Source organism: Aquila chrysaetos, chromosome Z, assembly GCF_900496995.4.
Source record: "Aquila chrysaetos chrysaetos chromosome Z, bAquChr1.4, whole genome shotgun sequence".
NCBI lineage: Eukaryota > Metazoa > Chordata > Aves > Accipitriformes > Accipitridae > Aquila > Aquila chrysaetos.
In genome coordinates, this window is record NC_044030.1 from 64515178 (window position 1) to 64538017 (window position 22840).

Below are 22840 nucleotides of genomic sequence, written 5' to 3' on the forward strand. Positions count from 1 at the left end.
TTGGTATCTTCTGATGTACTAACAATGCAGGAGTGAGTTCAGTCTGATTCAACATCACAAAAGCCTAATGTTTTCTGTCCGTAGTACGCACACATAATTTTCCTGTAAGACTCAATTCTTCTCTTTTTTACCTAAGTATTCAGGTACCTACCACTTTGGTTAGTGCTGGTATCATTTTGCCCTCAGCTGTGTTTATACAAATCAGATGGGGCCCACAGATCTCAGTTACAGTGACAGAAATGTAATCTTTTCTTCAGGGCTTCCAAATAGGCATGTAGTAAGAATAAACAATATGTAGGTTATAAGCATTAAAGTATTTTGTATCTTATTCTGAGAAAATATTCATGTATAAACATAAATTTAGAAAAAAAGACACAGGAAAAAATAAGACTTTGAGACCATTTCATACAAGAAACTGTAGGATTCTGTGAATCTAAGGTATCCTGGACTAATTTCTTCCATAGATATTCAAATTCTGTTAAAATGACTAGAGCTATGTGTAAATAACTGACAACAGGAATTACCTCTCCATGTGTGTATGCTTCTTTTTCAACAAGTTACAAACAATATAGCAGGTTGAACTGATTCTGGAACATAAGAATAATATATTCTTATAACTATACATGAGCAGTGGCTTATTTTATTCAAACTCAGCATAAATGTCTACCAGTTTCAAACCTGGTACTTTGACAAGGTAGCTTTAACTATTTTTACAGCATATTTTGAACTCTGGAAAACACCTCCAGTTCATTTTAACTGTCCCCTCCTGCCTTTGATTTGTTATATAGGCTTACTCCCTTAATTATTAAAATGAATGCCATGCTCAAATGCTGCAAAGCTAGCTAATACAATGATTGCAATCTGCAACTTAAGGTTTTAAAAAATATTTTCTAATATATGTAATTATATAACCAAACAAGTCAATTACATTTGTAGATGAGCCCCAGAAATTGATGGTTTCTATGTAAACATGTATAGACATTAAACTTCGGTAATGTGCACTTCCACGGTCACAAGCTGTAATGATCCAATGATAATAACAGTATTTTACAGTTCCTAACAGTGAAAGGAATATATTATTCTTGTGGATATATGAATCAGGAAAGCTCTTTTATCTGTTATATTTACATATTAAAAATGCAATGAAGTTCTTTATAAGGTATCAATTGACCCCAAAATATTTGTGGCTGAATACAGCAACGTATGCTGAAGTGTACTTAAGAACTCTGAGGCAGTTCTGGGTTTTCTCAATGTGGGACCGTGACAACCTCAGTATTAATTTGGAAAAAGGATCCAAATCCAGCAGCTTCCATGGACAGATATTATGTCAATTACTTCTTCTAAGACCTTGCTAGCTAAGCCGGGATTTGTTTCTTTAACCAGAGGAATAGTCAATGTTGGGAACATGTAATGTCAATAAAGTAGACATACAACATTTAAAGGAATTAGAGCTGAATTTTGCAAACACTTCCACTTTGTAAACACAGTACCTAAGCTCCTTCAGAATATCTTACTTTCGATGAAACTCTAATTCAAATTTTAAAAAGTATTACTAGGTTTAAGAACTGTGTTTGATGCTGCTCCCTAAGGCACAAAGCTATATAATTCAAATGATGGAATGGAACAAATAAAGCAAAACCATGATTGGGGAGAAGCTGCAGGTCCTGGGCGAGTGAACTCATCTGTTGCTTGACAAAGTCTGGGAAAGATGATTCTATCCAGAGAAGTTCTGCCAGAGTGTGATAATGATGCGGAAGAAAATTAGGTGAACAAATGCAGTAGGAAGTTTCAGAAGATTTCCTGGAAAAGCTGGAACATGAGCTACCATCTGCCATACCTGCCATCCCCCCAATAGGTAGTTGCTATAGTCACCCCCAATAGGTATTTGCTATGACAGAAGGGACAGCAAGATCCTTAAAGACATCATGTTAGGGACTGCAGGAAGGCACAGGAGAGTTTCTCCCAGTGCGGCCCTGAAAACTGGACTCGATACCTACCCAAAATTTTCATGTGATCCTATCAAAGTTGCTTAAACCCAGATCCTCAAAATAGTTATTGACAAAGTATTTCTAATTGTCTGGTTGCTCAGCCCAGAGACTCTTTGCACTCAGCTGCAAATGAAGCTAGTGAAAAATTACTCTACAAACACATACAGCACTGCATAAAGTATGTTGCAATCTCAGATTCTAGATTAGCAATCTTTAGCTTAATCTCTCTTTGTTCCTTCTTTACAGTGGCAAAAATTGCTACTACCCGGCTACTCAAGGCAGTTCTGAAGACACTTCCATCACTGTATGAGTTACTGAGAAAGGTCTGAGGAACAGAAGGATTCTGCCTTTAGAACAGAATTGTGTGCAATAAATACAATGTATGCCACTGAACAATTAGGATAGAAGGAAGATGTATGCCCAAGTAAATATTTACATGTGTATTAGTTAGCCAGGACTCTTGGGATTGTGGAAAGGAGGAGTAATAAAATATATCATCAGGTAACCAAAGACTTAGTAACTACAAAAAGCTTGAATTAAGGCTACTTGGGCATGTTTCATTGTGTCCTTCACAAATTTCCTGAATGTTGAATTTTGCAATCACAATGTATTTTCAACACTGGGCTTTTGTGGTGTATATGTCTTAGAAAAAAAATTATTAGAGAGCACTTACCTCAGTTTGCTTACTGCGTAACACAGCTGGAAATATTTATGGCTTTTGGCCACACTGTGACTGTTACATCTTAAAGAAATAACAGGCTATCTGACTTTTCTAGCAGAGGTTGTATGACAGTAGTAAGTTAATTTAAAGCACTGTAAATATGCAAGAATTTCTGTACAGGAAGCTTGATATATACTATATAGTTTATATAGGAATGTTTGTTCAGTAGAACAGAAAGATAAGGAGAGATGAGAAGATCAGTGCTGCAAAAGACAGTGAAAATACCCAGAGCTCAGCCCTTCACATTGTAGTGTGGTGTTTCATTAAAGAGCATTTGTCTCCTAGTAGGGAACATTGGCTGAGTTTCTCTTGGGAAAAGAGCATCAGTATCAGCCCACTGGCTTAGCTTTATAATTTCTATAGTTTGTTTGATAATGTCTGATCAAGATACCAGTACCCACATTATTATTTATTAGCTGCAGGTTGCTGAGAACAGCCTGAATGTCATTCTACTTGAATCTCTGCTGGCTCCCAAGTAAGAACATAAATTGGTGAAATCTCATGGAGATTTAAAAACCTAACAAACAGGTAAGAGGACTAGAATATGGAAATACTACATCCAAATGGAAAATATTACCTTCAAAAATGATCTTTAAGACATAGCAAGAACATCAGATGCCTATTTATGAATTAAGCAAAGCTTCTAAGGGTAGTACTCTTCATACACAAGGAAAACAGGTTTGTTTTTTTTTAACATGGTCACTCAGGTGGTGAAAAACTGATGAAAAACTAAACAGGTGAAAAAGTAAAAAAGCTATATACTAGCAACAGCGCAATATATTTTGTAATGGTGAAATTACCAGCTCTTTCATTCCTAGAGATAAATTTGCCAACACTGCAGTACCATTCTCCGTGAGTAAAGAAATTAAAAAAAGGTATGGGTTCATTCTACTCCTTGGAAAATAGTATGCTTAGGCAGAACATAGAATAAATAGGTTGCAAAGTCATCTGGTCTGACACCCTGCTGAAAGCAGGGCCAACTTGCATCAAATTGCTCAGGGCTATTTGAGTTAAGAGTATCTCCAAGGATGGAGATTTCACAGGCTCTTTGGGTGCCTGTTATGGTATACGACTACCTTCACTGGGAAAAAATACTTAACATGTAATTGCAATTTCCCTTGTTGCATGATGCCTTTACAATACTTCTAGGTGTTGTAAATACTAAGTATTTAATATACAAGAGCAATGTTCTATTGGCTAAGTTCCAAAATTCAAATTATTTGTATCCCTGTGATTATATAATTTTTTGCCTATTATGAATTTTTCTCAAAGAATGTCACAGAAACTTGGAGCCAAATTACTGTGGTTATCTCTCTATGGATACAGGACAAAAATTACTCTATTTAGCAATGGCAGAACAGCTACCATGGCTTTCTCTATGGTGAGATGAGGAACTAATGCACATCAAAAATACTGCCAGATAGGAACTAAGCTGGCCCATACTATAATGCTGTAATTCATCTTATCCAACTTCAGACATCTAACAGTTTAATGTTTAGTTTAGGTTATTAACGTAGACTCCATCCAGAGGCAAAAGGGAGAGACAAGACATATCGGGGTTGCTCAGGTCACCTCAAGCTACTTTCTTTCTGCAATTACAGAAGGTGGTTTGACAACTGTAGCCAATGCTAGGAAATATAGTACAATCTGTCTTAAAAAATGATGATTCATTTTAGCAGCTACTGGCATCTTCTTATATGATGGCTCTGTTAATTCTGTCCCTTCCTATTTTATAGATTTCTTTTCAACTTGAGAAAATCACTGAGAAGCTCAATTGAGCAGTTATAAACCTCTAATTCTTACTTTCTTAATAAAAATATCACTGGCTTTAGCTGTATCCTATAGCTAGATGTGAAAAATCTTTACAGGATCTTTCAGCATGACAGGAAATTCATAAGGTTCATTACAAAACCTTCTTTACAGTTCCTTACAGAACTTTGTCTTGTTTTTACCTAGTATATTCTGCTGAGATATTATCTGGGGAAAGAGTAGTTACAATCAGCACAGGCAGAGTCCCACTCAGTGTGTGCCATCGCTGAGTAATGAGGTTACTAGGTAACCTATGCAGTAATTTATCTGGATTTCTACATCTTCCTTCCAATAGGTGGCTAATCAAATATGAAATCATTAGAGAGATGCATTTTCACTGAAACAAGGATATCTCCTTTGTAAGAAAAAACACTTTATGAGGTAGATTTCAGTTCTGAATCTAGTATCTAGTTTTATAAAGGTGGGCAGCTTTTTAACCATATTTATCCATCCTTTGCTATAAACTGGCATTGTTGGATAAATAACAGGGATAGTAAGGGATCAGTTTAGTACTAAAACTATGCCATATTGCTCCACCAAACACTTGCCCTCAAATATCACACTCAACAAATACCTCTAATAAAATGACTAAAAGATAATTTGCCCACTGATCTGATGAACGATAGCTAAAATTTTAGGACCACTCTTCTAAGAAAAATCTCAGACTTCTAAACTGCAAGGACGTTAGTGATACATGCCTGATATGGCACACTTCTGTAAGAATCATGATAATGAAACAGAAATACAGCTTTTTTTTTCAGTAGCTGAAAAGCTGCAGTGATATAGTTCATTTTACAGTTTGGTGTTTTGTCTTTCATGAGTACCCATGCATGCTCCAAAACATTGTTCTTTTTTTTAAAATCAGCATCTGTATATTTGTGCAATTCAATACCTTTCCGATGAAACTGCAGTGATCCTAGCAGACATATGGACTTAAGCATTTCTGTTGTGTACATTTCTAAGCAACACTGCAACTGGATGTATAGTCTACAGATTTCAGGATGAATTTCACCATCTTCTGGGCTGCAGTAAAAGAGAGAAAATTTAGTTAGGAATGGGACTGGAAGGACGTGAGGGTCATCAAATCCACTTCCCTACTGTTGCAAGCAACCACATCATAATCTGCTTCATAAACTATTAAGCTATGTGTATATGATAAAAAAATTGTTTCTACCAAACTGTATTTACAAACACTTCTTTAGCTCTATAAAGTTCTAGGCTGAAAACAGCTAAATTTGGGTTGTCTTTGGTAAGATTGCATGTCCTTATTTTCTACTCCACATATTTTTGGAAAAGGGGTAAATAAGTGACTGAGATCTTTTCTCCTTTTTAAAAGCTTTGGATAAGTGTTTTCTGGTAGATTGAAGTGTTCTTTTGCCATCAAGTTTCAGCCACCCTTGGTCCTGGTGCAGGTGCAGGAGATTGCAGGGCCACTTTCACCATCACTGTTCAGGTTACAAATCCTGGATCAGGCATAATCAACCCTCCTTTGAAGACACTCTCATCAGAAACAAGTCAGTTGTAGTCTTTTGGTTCTATAGTTTCTGCCTGAATTTCTTTCTCCCCCTGTGTTTAAATCAGTAGTCATATGATACTGCACTGTGAGGAGAATGGGAGGTTCAAGAATTTTTTCAGAAAAGTAGTAACAATCTTGAAAACAAAAATTGAAATCAAGAGTAATCCTACACCTCCAATTAATTGCTTAGGCCACTAAGAAAAGAATTTACCCAGATCCAGGAGCAAATTCTCACACCTGGCTGTACAATCAGACATTAAATCTCACTGTTGTAGGCTGTATGGGCATAAACATACTTTTTTACACACTTAACTGTTTCTGTAAGTGCTAACAAAGCGATTTACCCAGTCATACCTGAGAATTAGGCTTCCAATGCTCCTTCCAAAGGTACTTTCAATAGGGCAGTAAGTGGTAAGATTGAAGAGTTACGATTTCAGCCATTTCATGTTCAGACATTCTTGCTATTGGTTTGCTTCATAGTGATGTTAAATGGTAAGATAACCCTCAAAACTGGATTTTATAACAACTAGATGAACCTAATGGCATTTCTGACTACAACCGCTAAGAAATGAAAAAAATTTTTCAGCATGCTTTTAGATTTCTAGCCTATGAATAATATAAATGAAGCTTTCGCAGTAAAAAGATTACTAGCATTCTTTACAGTGATTGAATTCCCTGTGGTTAAACTGATGCTTCAAAAGGCCCTCCTGTATATCAAATAAAAGTAGAGTTGTGGATTTCCTCACAGGAACCAAAGCAACTTACCTGATAAATTATTTGCAGCAACACTAGATTGGGCTGCTATGGTCAAACAATTTCTTAATATCAGTCTAGGCCAAAGGCTTCGAGATCTACAGCAGACAATGTCTATTTAAACTAGTAAAATAGGTTCTTTCTGACCTAAGGTAAGAGGTCATTATTTATACTTAGATCCAGGGTCCAGTCAAAATGTTAAGTCCAGCTCTTTTGTCCAGAACAAAGCTTAAAAACTCTATTTTAAGGAAAATCCTATCAGTTTATGCTGATACAATCTTACTGAAGTTCAGTTCAAATGGATACTGCATACTAAAACCTGTTAATTCTTGTATTTGAGATTCACCATTATTTTTAACAAAGGAGACCATACATTGCCTAGAAAGTGTGCACCTTCTGCCACTGATTTCAGTGACACCAAGAAGAATATACTTAGTCATATCCTGGGGTAAGAAAATAGGGCTAATATAAGGTAGGCCTTGATGCATGCAGCTCAGTGAGCAGGAGAAAGGAGCAATCTCAAAGGAATATTTGATGCAAGGACTTGCCATAATCTGCCTCTAATGAGGAAGAAACTGTGTAGTTTTCCAAGGTCCTCAAGGGTTCCTGTCCCTCCAAGTCACATCAGAAACCAATGGGACCATGAAGATTTCACAGAATTGTCAAGAACCTTCCTACAAGGAAAAAGCAACCTTAGCGCTTCCACAACATATGAAGGAGGACTACCGGTGTTTGTACGTGCCAATGAAAACTGTAAGAATCGCAGCAGTGGTAACCTGTACTATCAAGAATACTTAAACAAGCAAAAAATGCAGCCAAAAAAGAAAAAAAGACAAGGTTGGAAAAGACAAGATTGAAAAGAAATCATGCTGGACTTAGTCAGAAGGGATAAGGGAAGATTGGTCCCACCTGCCAATACATTACTAAGTAGACCTCATCAAAAAGGCAGGAAATGACTGGAGTACAAATTACAATTACTGTGGTCTGTGTCACTTCAGGAGCAATACCATACACATGATAACATACCTGCCCATCCTAGGAGCTTTATTTCTTTTGGCTAGACTATAATATGTGCATTTCTCTTAAGCCACATCTACTTTTCTACTTATAAAGTGAAGTCTGCGTTTGCTGAAAAATTATACCATGCATGATATGGTATTTCCTGCATCTTATCATAAATACAGAATAAAGCTATGGTGGTAGAAGGAAAAGGGTTCACCCCCAATATTCTGAAGATGTCTTTTCAGATGCTGCCTATAATATTTCTCCCTCTTCTCAGTGAATCCAACTTAGAAAACATTTGATAGCCTTAAGACCCTGAATAATTTTCCTTAAAAATTAGCTACCTGACAGGATTTTTTTTTGTTTATTCAGAGTCAAGTCCTTAACTACATTTGAAAACATGTATTTCCTAGAAAGGGATCTGTGCTGAAATCTCACATTGTTTTCAAAGGATAGGAACATAAATATTTTTAGTGACTGCATAAGAAGTAGTATAACAAAATAAAGAATGCTAGTTCTGAAATGCTGAAAATTATGTTTAGAAGACACAGCATTACAATACACATACATGCACACAAAATTGTTTTGGAATAAACTGAATTTGATTTTTTAAAAACCACTTCATTGCAGACTCCTCAGACACTTAGAAGTTCTACTTTGTGTATTACAATACTTGATACATTTTTACCTTGCATTAAGTATCTAGTACTTTTTATCTTGCATTAATCCATAGTATCTAGTCCTGGTTTAACAAGAGTTAAATCTTAACATTCTCTGCAGTTGTGTTTGCTGTTTCTTTCACTTTTAACCAATCTATTTGTTATATGAATTGCAGCTGTTAGATCTGTGATCACTCAGCAGATTAGCAATGGACTGTTCTCTCTGCATAAAAAATAACCAAAAATTTAACAGCATTTCTTTTCAAATTGGCAGATGGCAAGAAGGGTTTTTAATGTAATCATATTGGTATTAACCCAAGAAGATAAAACACATATAGCCCAGATATAAATTTAATTTGTTTTAGTGTAAATCAGGAGCAGTTCTTCAGAAGTAGACTGTTATTTCTAAATCATACCAGCATTTTCAAGACCAGCATCTAGTGCTTCATTTTGCATGTACTGCTCCTAATGATTTCAACATTTTCTGTAAAAGAAGTACTACAAAATTAGATGGATCTTAGAGCAGAATAAGATTCTAATGTTTGCTGTAAGAGGCAGTTTCAGGAGTAAATGTAACCTTACAGAATTCATCTAACCAAATACAGCACAAACAAGCAACTAGCCAAACACAGCAAAAGTACAGCACATGACGTTTTCTTCCTCTGGGATAGTATTTTAACTTTCTGAACTGTGGGTCTTCTACATCTGTTTTTATTTCTCTGACAGCTAAATTTAGGAACCATGCGATACACCTTTAGATAACACACGGTCTCTTGCAGGCTTTTACCATCCTGATTTGCCCTACCTTTTAGCTTACAGATGCGATTTTTTTGTACCCCTTAGTGTCACATATTCTTATGTGTGCATTGAACACTATTCCCAAGTTCAGCACCATGTAAGTACTGCAGTAGATGGAAATACAGCTTTCCTCCCTCCCCCCCACTGTCTGCATCACTTACTGTTGTAGCTCATTTCCCCCTGAGCACACATACAGTAATTTCCTTTGAGCTATCCTTACCAATAGAGGAATTACAAAAACATTTAGGAGTGTAGAATTCCATTTACTTTCCATATTTAGCATCCAGGTCCAAAATTTAGCTCTTGAAAATCATTGCTTATTTCATGTAATACCTAAGTCCTGGAGCCCTGCTAATATACATGCAAGCACATTCAGTTTATGCTTGGGTTTCCTAGATTCCTAAACTTTTGTTTCTGAGCAAGGTTTCCTCTGTCCTGAAGACAAACAGTTACACAACTAGGAATGCATAAATGAGTCATTGATTTGCCCATTCCACCTGCAGGGCATTGCCCCATAAACATTCATGTGCAAAATGGAAACTGCAAAAAATAAAGTCACCACAGATGGTAACAATAACCTTTTTCTGCTCAGTGATGACAGCTGTTTCTCATAGGGCGATACAGATCTATTCCACTCTCTTATGCAAGTAAAGCTGAATCTGTCTAGCTCTTCTGAAAGCTACGATTCTTTAACCACGAGTCTATCACTAAGTGGAGTAAGGAAACTTACTGCATGAGAAGACAATTTCCTTGTAGCGGATTTAGATAAAACTGGATTATGGTTGTCCTATTTTTCTCTGCATTGTTTCAAGTGTCAGAAATCCTTAGATTTTTTAGAAGTCATGCCCATTACAGGAACTTTATTTACAATATTGAATGTATTTCTTCCTTTCTAGCTGTCACTGGCAAAAAGACTGATGGTCTGCACACGTGTAAGAAAACAGTATTTTCCTCATACAGCTATTTAATTTCTAAGAAGCAAAAATGGTGAAAACCTTTCTTTAAAACTTTTTTGGTTTTACTGACAGAATTTTTAATTGTGCAGACTAAGAAAGCAGAAATTATATACAAGATGATAGGCTTATAAGCCAATTTCAATTTATCAGTGGCTTCCTAGTCACAAATGAGCTGGAAGAGTAATTGGAAAGCAGAGGAATAGGTATTTTAATTCACTTTTTTTGCTGTTGTAAATGTAATGTATTTTTCTTGTAAACTATATCTATGATTACCATGAGAATAAGAACTGGAAACATCTATGATAGATGTTCTGACCCATTCTTGTTTTTTCAAGAATACGGATCATCTGTAAATGGACTGTGTGCAAAATTCTTCTCTCGTTTGCAAACCCAGGGTAACAGTAATGACATTCAAGAAAAATATTTTTAATTATCCGAAGTTTATACAATGAGAATTATTTCCAGGCCACTACCCTCACTGATTGTCTCAAACAGTTTAATTAGTGTTTTATTGCAGTAATGACCACAAGAATTCCATTAGCTTGCAAGCAAACAATTTTCTCCTATGCATGTATATAGGCCTCATTTTTATCTCTGAAAGCCACATGCTCTGATGCCAATGCACATAAAGATTTCTTTTATATTCCCTGAAGTACATTCTGTGTAGTGGGCTTAAAATTTCCCTTGAAAGTGTCATCAATTTCACTTCTTTCAGTAATTTTCTATTTCTGTATGTTCAGTGTCATGCCATGAGAAAAGCTGAACAGGGGACTAGTACAGACATAACTTTGAGAATGCCAATTATGATATGTTTATTATTAAATAGCTATATATCAAATTTGTATTTATTTACAACAAAAAGTTCATGTAAGCTTGTATTATTACCCCCCAAAGTCAGCTACCTCTGTTTCAGTTAGTCCAGCTGATTTCTTTATGAAGACCACTTAGATATCCAAGAGAAATCTCATATAACACAATCTCGTAACAACTACTGTGCTAAACCGTGTTCTCAATGGAGCTGTTTAATAGCTTATGCGCAGCTGGACATAAGAGAGTTAGCACAGCATTGAGCCCCTGCCCATGAGACAGAGAACAGTTCCTCATCGCTGGCTTCCAAGCACAGCTGCCACAAGGATGTGAATGGGAATCGTGCTCACTTCCCGCATGCATTGTGGAGCAGAAATTTTCTTGCTTCTCCCTATCCACTCAGGTAAGATAAAGAGGTACTGATAACCTTTACAGGATTTGAATACACAGGTTGTGGCTTCTTGGGGATACTTCACCTGACAGGGGAGCAATGCTGCCTCTCACAAAATTAATTCAAGAAATGGCCTGTGTAGGAAGGGACCAAAGATAGAATGTATGGAATTCTACAGCTCTGAGAAAGCCTCTTGACTTGCCAGTGAAGCAGCAAGACACATGTGTTCCCATACATGAGGAAGGGGGAATGGTGAGATGGGTGTACATGTGCTTATGCAAACACTTTGCATGTAGGGTAAAGTTTATAGGTCGATAAAAGCTGGCATATTGCTTAATAACTGTCAGGCTTCACTCCTGCCTGATGTTCACTAGAAAACAGTAGACTTTGATTTTCAAATACAATCAAGAGAATGGGTTCCTTCATAGATTTTTTAGTTTTGTTTTTAATAATAAAAACTCTGTATGAAAGAAAGCCAGATGGTTAGCTTATTACTACCAATGACATTTCTCATCATGAGGTCTGTAGGTTTAGTTATTTGATCTAGAAACACTTGCTGATATCTAGGGAAAACTGTCTGATCATTTGGCTCCGATTTTCCTTTTTTCTTCCTCTGCTAAATTATGCTGACAGCTGTATATTAAAAATTTTCAAACACCCTGTCCCTCCCTTACTAGGAATTCTGTAGTTGTCACATGACTACTTTACCACCAGGGTGCCATAAAGGGTAGAAGTCCTTATTCAAAGACAAGAATACTACTCAGTTGATGAGAAATGTGTACTACTGTGTGAGCTATACTTCTGCAGTTTGAGATATCTGATATCTACATGTATTAAAAGTAGTTACAAAAGAGAAAATGCTGGTTTATTCCTTTGTATAACAGTAGTTTCAATTACACAGTTTATCAGGCTGCTATTAAAATTGAAAGTATAAATTTTTGTGAATACAACTTAAATAAATCTATAACATTACATTTTCATACTTTGACCATTGGTAAAATAGATGGTTGTCTTTCCATAAAATCTTACTTTTTAAAAATCAAGTCACATTGTTCCACTGAGTATGCTTATGAAGCACTGACAAGAGGTGGAATTTACTTTCCTCTGTATTTTCCTAAGCTGATATTTAAAATAAAACCTATAGAGGGAGCTCTTATACCAACCATATAGTACCCGGTACAGGTAAGAAAGGTGAATGCAGCTCTTTAGATGATCACTTTAAAATACAAGAATAAACATGATTAAAATGCCCCTCCTTAACATGAAAAGGTAAAGAGTGAAAATTCCATTTAAAATTTTGATTTTTTTTTCAAAAATAGTTGACATTTTATTGTACTGCCAAAATGTTGGTTACAACTGAAAAACACCTTCAGGTTTTCCTGAATTCCCACACGTGTCCAGCATTCATAGTTCCATTGAAATCAGTGAAACTTAAGACTACTAAAACTGAACAAAGATTATGGTATGGATAATTCTGAATTTAACTTAAAAATTTTAGTCACAGATTTACAACAGAGCAGCATTTTACTGTCAACAACATTTAAAAAGACACACTGATGTATTATCTCTGGTTAAAAGAGTAGCTATGTTATATGAAGGGTTTTATACACCTTTTTGTAAAAGTATTATTCTGACAAATTCTATGCTTAACTCTAAGGAAAAGTATCATTTTTATGAACAGTATCAATAGTTCTAAAATATTATGAGCTGAAAAAACTGTCTAGACATATAATGAAGACCGCTAGTCTTCAGCAGTGAAAGGAAAATAAACCTTTGGCAAATCAGAAGTGAAAATGAATTAATCAAATTCTGACTTACACCCCATATATGTACTTCCCATGAAAAAGAATGTAAATTGGCTTGATAAGCTGTGGAAAATCACTGTCCACAAATACTACCCTGTAGATTGTCTTTTAATGTAGTATCAGAAACACTACAGTTCAGGAATATATAGCAGCTACAAAGATGATCTGGAAACAAGACCTACCTCAGACATTATGGTTCCTCTGTTACAATGAAATGTGTGAAAAATACTGTGGAGGAGATATGCTTAATCCCCTTAGATACTGAGGGCAAGAGGCCCCTCTGATTATGGCTCAGGTATGACAGCCTACTAAACCTGCCTCTGCTTTCGTATCTTAAACACATCATTTATTTCTTTATCACTTAACCATTCATCTTTGAAGGTAATAAAAGACTTGCTGATTCATTTTGAATATATGTAGGAAAGTCATCCAATGACAATGTTTTCTTCTAAAGAGATCTTGAGAAAACATTATTATTTGTGTTCGTTCCATCTGCTGGGCTTATTTTTTTTTTTTTAAACGTATGTGTTTCACACAAACTGCTGTCAGTTTCAGTATCATGTGTTGATTTTTTTGTTCTCTACTAATGTGCTTTAATACTGTGATACAACTGCTACACAACATCCCAGTCCAGCCAGAGAAAAAGCAGGGCTAGTTCTTTCTAGTAGACCCATAAATGGTTGCAATGTTGTTTTTATTAAATCAGATTGTTGTTGTTGAACTGTTGAAGCAGTCACAACAGTGGTCTCAATAACAGAAGATGTGATCAGATTTTGTTTAGTTAGACCAGTGTAAATCTCCAATTACCCTGATAAGGCTGATGGAGTCAATCTGGGTATATGATAATACAAGTAGAATAAAAACATAATGCAGTGACTCATATTGTAGAGACACTTCTAACTCCCAAGCTGATGGCAGTTTAGATATTTCAATGCTAGAACAATTTAGCTACAACCATAACAGCAGGAAATATACTTTTCTTATCCATTCAAGAAAATCTCACTGACTTCCATAGAAGTTATCTGATGAACCAAGGGCCTTGTATGATCTGCAAATTATAGTAATTTTGAATAAGCTGTTGTTTCCTTTTTCTGGCAGGCTCTCCTCTTTCAGAAATACCCCAAAGGATAAAACATAGCATCACTTATATTATTGAAGTCTTCTGGGTTTTTTATGTTGAAGTTCTAAAACTCTTTTGGAAACTCACTATATGAGATAATTACTACAGATGCAGTAGCCTTACCTTTAAACTGGATTAATTAATTAATAATTAATTAATACTGTGATTCTTCCACACCCCTGACTTTGTTATCAGGAGAACAAGTGTCACACACTGTTTTTAAGAGCTGTGCCTGTACATAGCAGCGTATCCAGTATTTGCAGGTGCTATTCGGAAAACATTTTTTAAAAATTATCAGAATCACAGACCGGAATTTTCTAGACTTGTTCCCTCAGAAGTGAATTTTACTGGCTGAATTAACTCAAATGGGGGCAAGAAGTAAATTACCATAGGACTATCCAAATAATTCCACTAGAGGACAAAAGCTATTACAATCACTTGGTAAAACTTCTTGGTCTTAAGTAAAACAGCACTAATGTAAGAAATTGTATTCAAACTCACTCCACTTTAGGTAAGACTAGGTGTATTGGGTGTAGGGGCAAGATTTAGGTAGCTGTGGTGGCTACAGCTTGCTCTCTGTGGGAGGAGGTGAGGGGCTGCCCTGTGCCAGACATGGCCGGTTCTGGCCGGTTCCAGCCAGCTCCTGCTGGCTCCACAGCAGATCCACGGCAGGACACAGCTGAGCCCATCAGCCAAGCATGTGGCACCTCTTTGAAGACGTATTTTAGAAAAGGCCAGAAAATACCACAGGGAGAGAGGAAGAGGGAACAAAAAGAGTGAGAAACAAGAGAGGGAACATCAAGGTCAGAGAAAGGAGGAGGAGGTTCTCCATGGCAGAGCAGATCTTCCCTGCAGCCTGCAGAGAGGAACACACCAGAGCAGATGGATATTCCTGAAGGAACTGCCACCTGTGGAGAGCCTATACTGGAGCAGATTTTCCTGACAGGACTGCAGCCTGTGGAGAAGCCCACGCTAGAGCAGGGGAAAAGTGTGAGGAGGAAGGAGAGGCAAAGTGGAACTCTTATGGACTGGTCACAACCCCCCATTCCCCATCCTTCCTGCACTGCTGGGGGTTGGGGGTGAGGAGGAGTCTGGAGTGAAGTTGAGCATGGGAAAGGAGGCAGAAAAGGTGTTGTTTTAATGCTTGTCTTTTTGCTTCCCATTACCCAAATCAGTAATTATTTTTATTTTAATTGGCAATAAATTAGGTTAATCTTCCCCAAGTCAAGCCTGCTTTGCCTGCAACAATAGTTGATAAGCGATGCCCCTGTCTTTATCCTTCCCCTACCCCCCTTCGCCCCCCAGCTTTCTCATTGCTGTTCTTCCTATTTTCTCCCCATGGCCTGCTGAGGAGTGAATGAGCAAGCAGCTGGGTGGGAGTTTGGCTGTGAGCCAAGTCTAAACCACCACACTAGCTAAGCTTAAAATCCCCGACAGGATACTTCTAAACACTCAGAATTCCAAGTGAAATTGCACGTGTGTCTTTAACTGTGCTTTTGAGTTACTGTAAGATTTAAAAAAAAAAATAAATGCAGGGCTTGACCACCAAACCTTTGCAGAAACTAACCCTAAGCACCTTTTCCATCGTTCTTTCCTTCAGCTGGCTGTCCTTTGCCTTTACTTTAGGAAATCTGTAAGACTTCTGCACTAGCCAAAGATGAGCTGGACAGGGCCTTTCTCTCTGCACATTATCAGGCTCCCTGCTGAGAAAAGGTGGTGTCCAGTTAGATGAAATAAATCTTTGGGTGAGCTCTCAAGTCAGCCTTGCTTAGCTCTAGCCTCAGTTGGACAAAAAAATCTCACAGCCTTATTGCCTCAAATTAGATGATACTAAACAATAGATAAACCAAAACCACGACACAGACCTTCCAGAAAAGATCTGTGCTAAACCAAGAAGGAGGCAGTCAGATTAGCTGTATATGCAACAATATTTAAGTTTCCCAAATAAATTCCTATTCAGTACTCTGCCTTGTCAGCATCTGCAAGTTGTTCTCAAATTAATTTCTCTGATAAACCAATAGTGAGAGCCCAGACAGGTCAGTGCCAGCCAACAGGCTCAGGCCCAGTATACCTCCATATTGCCTCTTACAACTTGACTGCAGACAGCTGAAACTCATGCTGCCTGTGGATGTCCCCTTTGGTTTTAGTTAAGCTTCTAAGTTCTTTAAAATATCCCTTAATCACTTACTGCGCATTAATAAATGATTTATAAATTCTTTCTTTCGAAAGTCCACAAAACTTAAATGGGAAGAATTCATATCTACAATTCTGTGTAGTTCCTTTGGTTCATAGCTGGAAAGAGAATGTTTGAAAACTATCAAAACAAGTGTCTCATGTGGGATGATCTATGAAATTTGTTCTGATCTGTGTGGACAAATAGGGTCAGACTTCCCAGAAAGGCTTGAAAATGAATGAAATGATTCAGCTATTTGGTGCTGTAGGATCTAGGTCACAACAAACTACTAACATACGGGATTTAGAAGGAACTCTACTGCAGGCAGTGATGCCATCTGCTGTTGACCATGCATAGGACACTAAACCAGATGACTGCTTTGATTAATGACAGGTCTCTTTTCCATTTTTTTTCTGTCTCTAGTACCTACTTGGAATATAAATTGCAATATAATTTTTTTTCTAAAGGGCATTGCATAAAGCACTTGTGTGATCTGGATACCTGTTATCTGTTTGTAACTTAGATTTCTGGTTTTCCATATCTCAAAATGAGAAAAACAGAGCAGATGTGAAGGGATGGTAAAATAAGAAGTGGTAAGGAACAATGTATTTTCATTTCCTCAAAACCACTTTGGGCTACGGACTATTGAAACTAAAGAGAAAATGTTCTTTAACCTTCACTGGATTTGGATAAGAGCTATATTGCATTAACAATTACTGAAAAGATCCATACATTCCCATAATCCTTTTTTAATATTATTTTAGTCAAACAATGTGACTACTACAATTCTAAATTGGAAGGAAAACAGTCCACCAAGCAGATCATTAGTAAGTTGCTCAGAATAAGGTAGTAGTTGGGATTCTGGATGTATCAAATGCTTCTAGGAGTGCTTTGAATAGGTCATTCTTATGCCCTGGAGTATTTTTATATCTTTTTAAAAACAAATATCCAAATACCTCCATATAAAAGTATTCCAAGTGAAAAAGAAATTGTGGTATAGTGTCAGTAGAAGTATCTCGCACAGCATCACCAGATATTTCACAGATCAAATCTGTATGAGTAGTTAAGTTAAAAATCACAGCTGAAAGACTGTGAGAAAACTTGAATGTGTCAAAAAAAAAAAAAAAAAAAGAGAAAAAAGAAATAGATTAGCTTCCTGAAATGTTTAAATTCATATATGGGGAAAGAAATTTCTAAAACCATCTGTTGATAAAATGTGTTCAGGAAGCAGTATTTTAGCATAAAGAACTTTGAATTTTTTTCACTTCAGATTTTTAAATCCTGCTCCAGTCTCCACCTGACTTTGTGAACTGGTGTTACTTTTTTATCCTCTTTGAAATGCCTATTTCTGCTTGGGAAGCAAGGATGCCTCCACAAAGTCTTCCTTGGGCATCCAGTATCTTGTATTAGTAACTCCACAGACATACTACTCATTTCCATGTCTTGAATGATGTAAAATGAATAGTAAGGCTGTACACACACTACTTTGGGTAGGTCTGCAGCTAAATTAAATGCCCAGACTTTGGAATGTCCACAACTTTGAGGCCCTGGTGTTCTTCAACCTGCATAAAGGGACTGCATCCTCAGCACCCACCCTCACTTTGCTTAGCTGATGTACAGGGCTATGGTTGCAGTTGTCATACTATCCCAAAGTACCAACCTGTTTTGTTGGTGTTGGGGTATTGTGGAAGGTGGTGTAAATGTACATGGGTGGATAGCTCTGCTTCAACACCGTAACAGCTCCAGAACTTACAGAAGTAACTGGAGGCTGCTGTATAAACAAGGAACTTTTAAATATTTTGCCACTTAGCCATTTGCCATGCTGACAAGGTTACCAACAGTAGATTTGCAATGATCTGTCTTGCTATGATAGACAGATATATGATGTGTCAGCTTTTCTTTGCTCACCGAGTAAAACTTGTTTTCTTCTGCAATGGGAAAGCAGTTTCTTCAACAACTTTGAGCACATAATTTAATATAATATGACAGTATTTGAATTCTTATGCCAAAGGTGCTGGTAGGAAACGTTCATGCAGAAAGTATTCATATGAAAGATAGGAATAGCAAGGTAAAAGATGGAACATAAGAGAGAAAAGGAAGAACTACTGTGAATAATTGTTCATATACAAATAACTGAGTGTATTATTTTTCTTATAGTTAAAAATGATTTAGAAAATCTAAATGTAGATCTGCAAATGTATCCAGCAAAGAGGAAATAGTATTCAATAATAGCCAGCACTTCAGTATATGTTTAATTTTAAAACATGAATTTAAACATAATTTAATTGATAGTACTGGAAGGATTCCTGATTAAAGAATGCTTAATTTAATGCTTTGTTCAGATGAGACCTTCATGCCCAGATAATGGTCTCAAATATTTAATTGTTATGAAACAGAACTATAAAGCAATTATGAAAATTAGAACAGATTTTACATAAGTTACAGTAACTTTGGATTTGGTTGGAATTTTCCCTGCGTAACCCTGACAGATCTGAGATTTTCCTTGGTTGGAGACTGATCTTGCACGTTACTGATGATGCCGTTGAGAGCAGTTATCTTTTATTGTTTTGTACTCAACATCTTACTAGAGCAAACCTCCATGCACCAAAGTTCATGATAAATACAAAGTCTTTTCTTAGATGACTCTGCAGGAAGTCTAGCACTTGCAGAGGCATGACAGAACATGGGTTGTGAGGACATGCACTTAATTGCATGATCCTGCACAATTCACTTTGCAGCTGCACTGGCTGATTTCAGTGAAAGGCACAGAATCAAAATCGTTTTTTCTAATTAAAGTGTTTCAGAATATTGAGAACTACTGAGAATTAGTAAAATATTTCCATTAACAGGAAAATTTCAGTCCAAAACTTAAAAAAGGAGTTAAGAAATCAGAAGCAAAACCCCAGTATATGTGGAATTCTAAGAGCCCATGCTGAAGTATTTTTCTAACGCACAACTTCATTATCTCATGTTCTCACTTCTCTTAAGATACATGAACATATTGCTAACATAGTCTGGATTTGTAAGATTCAGTGAGAATCAGAAGTAGTTTTCTGAAAACAATGTAACCAAAGCTATACAGAACCAAGGTAAGTACAATGTCTAACACTAAAAATTGCAGCCATGTGGGATTTCTTATCAAACGGTATTTAAGAAAATGATCAGGAAAGGAGCACTTAAAACTCATGACTAAATTCTCAGCTTTGGCCTCAGCTGTGTTTCAGCAGAAATCTAGAGAAGAAAATTACTGAAATATGCTGGTGAGACAGACCTCAAAGCAGTGGGCCTACAGGGGACATAAAGGCACTCTTTTTGACTGTCTTCATTATAGATCAGTGCAACTGCAACTTTTAATCAAACACATCTGTGAAGCTAGGCATGAAGCTTCAGTACACTTTTGTTTCAACAAATGTGTTTTTTGCAAAATTTTGCCAAGAAAGAGATTTTGTCTCAGACATACTGAAATGAAAAAATTGTTTTGGATTGGTCTAACACTAATTTTGAACGATGTAGGTTTCTCTGGTGGCCCTAATTTTTGTGGGCATAGGATCATTAGCATGACATGAAAGAATCATAATTAGCTGCACTTGTAAGTCTTTAAATACCTTTGAAAATTTAGTTCTAAATCCCTTTTTAAAGCACTATTTACAGATATAAGTTAGTATCACTCAGGTTTTTGCTCAGGAAGTGCTTATTAACTGATTCCACTTGGGACATGCCAAGATACATACAGGACTTGCTATGTGCTGTTACGTGCTACGGGCTAAAATTCCAGCAAATTGACATTTAAAATAATTTTTTAAAGAAAAAAATTAGGAAAACAGTATGATAAAAATGTAATCTTCACATGCTTTATTTAGGAAACACTATAGCAATAATAGAATATTTGAATATTATGCCTTCCCTTGAAAGACTGAAATACGATGTAAAAGCATTAAATAATATACACAGTATTTTTCAGTGATAATCAGTACTGATATACCTATTTAATAAGTGATTCACCTAAAACATCAGTCAGAAGTTCAATGAAAGATTTTCAAGACTTTTCCCAAAACAAACAAAAAAATATTCAAAACATTCATTATTCTTGTTGATCATGTTTATTACAGTAATGCCACAGATCTAAAGGTAAGTAGATTCCAGTGGGCTTATTATCAGTACATTCAGGTCTCTGCCCTGAGGAGTTTCCAAATAGTTAATGTGACAGCAGCAAATTTTATATTAATTTCAGTAGTGTTTGGAGATGGGCTACTAGGAAAAAAAGGCAAGAAACAGAAACACTGAAGAAAATCGATGACAAGGGAAAATAGGGTATGAGAAAATCTGGAGTGAAGCGAAGGTAACAGCAACTGTCAAAAAAGAGTCAACACTTAAGTTTTGTAGGCTTTTCAAAATCCCCACAGTTCCCGCTTCTATACAGGTACCTAACAGCTGGATCCTCTGTCTGACTACTCCCTGAGAAAATTGCTTTCATAGAAGTCTGAGAAGTTTTTTATGTCCAACAGTGATAGCAGGTAATCTGAAGGAAGGACACAATGGGACAAGAGAAGGGCATGAAGTTAGAGAATGCTTGCAGAAACACTGAATTGTCTGAATAAGGTCAGCTCTGATGCTACAGCCTTTCCAAAGGGACCCTTCCAATGTAATTCAGTCCCCAAATTCCTCTGGCTACATATGTTGTTTTCTTTCACTTCAATTTCTGATGTAAAAGGTTCGTATACCTCAAAACAGGAGTGTAAAACAGAGTGGTTATTTCAACCATTGCTACAGATAAATAGGCTTACCTATGGCTGGAATACTCCATTATTCCTGAGTTAGATTTAGACCCCCTAGAATCTAACCATAGTGGAATGCTGCTCATGCATAGCAGAGAAGAGCATTCCAGTCAAGGACTTAAAATACAGCAGCATCTTACTTTTCTGGTATCTTCTTCCAGGCTGGAGTTTGGGACCCAGAATGGAGTGCTGAATGCAGAAGGATGTCAAAATGGAAGCCAAAGCACCCTAAACCTGCAGCCTACTCCAATCCTAGACCAAGGTACTGTGCAGATTAATTTACAGTTCACCAGGTTGAAGACGCAGAATGGTGAAGAATACTCAGCATTTATGTGAGTTCTGAATCTCTGCTCCCCTGCACTGTTATGTGTTTTATATGCTTAAAAATCATGGGAGCAAGGACTAGAATACAAGTTCTCCTTACACCAAGGAAGTTCCTTAACAGTCTTCAATGTTTACCTGCACTGGCACTGCTTGAAACCCAAGTACAGTGCAGACCTCCCTTGTGGAGGTCTACATTTTGCCTCCTGGTGCACAATACTCTGCCCACTGGTCAGATGATGGCAATGTGCCCCCTCCTTCCCCGCAGTTACCTCACAGCTTCAGGTCATGTCACAGAGGAAAAGCTATGTTGCTCTATGCCTGCCAGGGAGAATACAGCTGTTTGTGTTGATCCTTGAGCATGGGGCAGAGTCCCTGGCTGCTGGGCTAGGACACAGCTTCTCTTCTTTCTCTTCTGTTAGAGGACCCTTCACATAAGTGGCAGGCTTACCTGTCTAGCTTACACAGCACATGCAGTCCTTGAATGTCTTGGCAGTGGCAGTGCTGCACTGGAAGGTGCCATGAATGCGCTAGTTGAGTGTGAGATGGAAGAAAGGGGCAAATAAGTGACTGACAAATATGATGTCCGTCCTACTTTTAGATCCCACTTTTCCCTGACTGTAGTCAGGGCATTTTTCTGGGAGGTAGGTCTAGAAATTAAGTTGACTTACTTTCAGCTTTGGTTTAAAAGAAAGTGGCAGGTGCCACTGTGTTTTGTGAGGAGTCCAAAATTGTCAGTGTGTGTTAGGCTCTGAGGATGCTCTGACAGCATCTGTGGGATCAAGCTCATCAGAGCTTGGACAAGCGAGAATGCCTCACTTCTACCTGCTGATTAGGTTTCCTGTTAAGCAAAGAAGTGCTAAGCTCTTCTGTTTTGTCAAAACCAAGTTACACTGTGTCACTGCAATTGTAGAAATTCCAGGCTTTTCAGAATTGCTGTTTTGGGCATAGAGAAGTAAATGCTAAATTCACTTTTAGGTATGTCTGCTGTTTACTAAATCTGGCCTTCAGTTATGAAAGACAGATCTATAAAGGGAGATACTAATATCCTGTATCTTCAAATCCCAACTGCCTATGAGAGCACAGTTCCAAAGACAAAGGTACAAAGGAAAAGTGAGTCTGTAGAGGTTAGCTATTTTGAGAACTCTAGCTTTAGTAAGTAACCTTGTTTTCTCCTCCATTATTTGCTTTCTGAATTCACCTATTAGAACTTCAGGTATCTGACTTAAATGATTTCTTTTTCAAC

At 37.0% G+C, this 22840-nt stretch overlaps 1 protein-coding gene across 2 annotated transcripts in view; it reads right to left on the reverse strand.

Moving 5' to 3' along the window:
* The window catches only part of LOC115336642 (regulator of G protein signaling 7 binding protein), a 65377-nt gene that overhangs the window by 11412 nt on the left and 31125 nt on the right, over positions 1-22840 (reverse strand). For both annotated transcript variants that reach the window (XM_030004000.1, XM_030003999.1), the window contains one exon: positions 5411-5541. In XM_030004000.1, coding sequence (XP_029859860.1) covers positions 5411-5541 — 131 coding nt within the window. The remainder of the gene's footprint in view (positions 1-5410; positions 5542-22840) is intronic.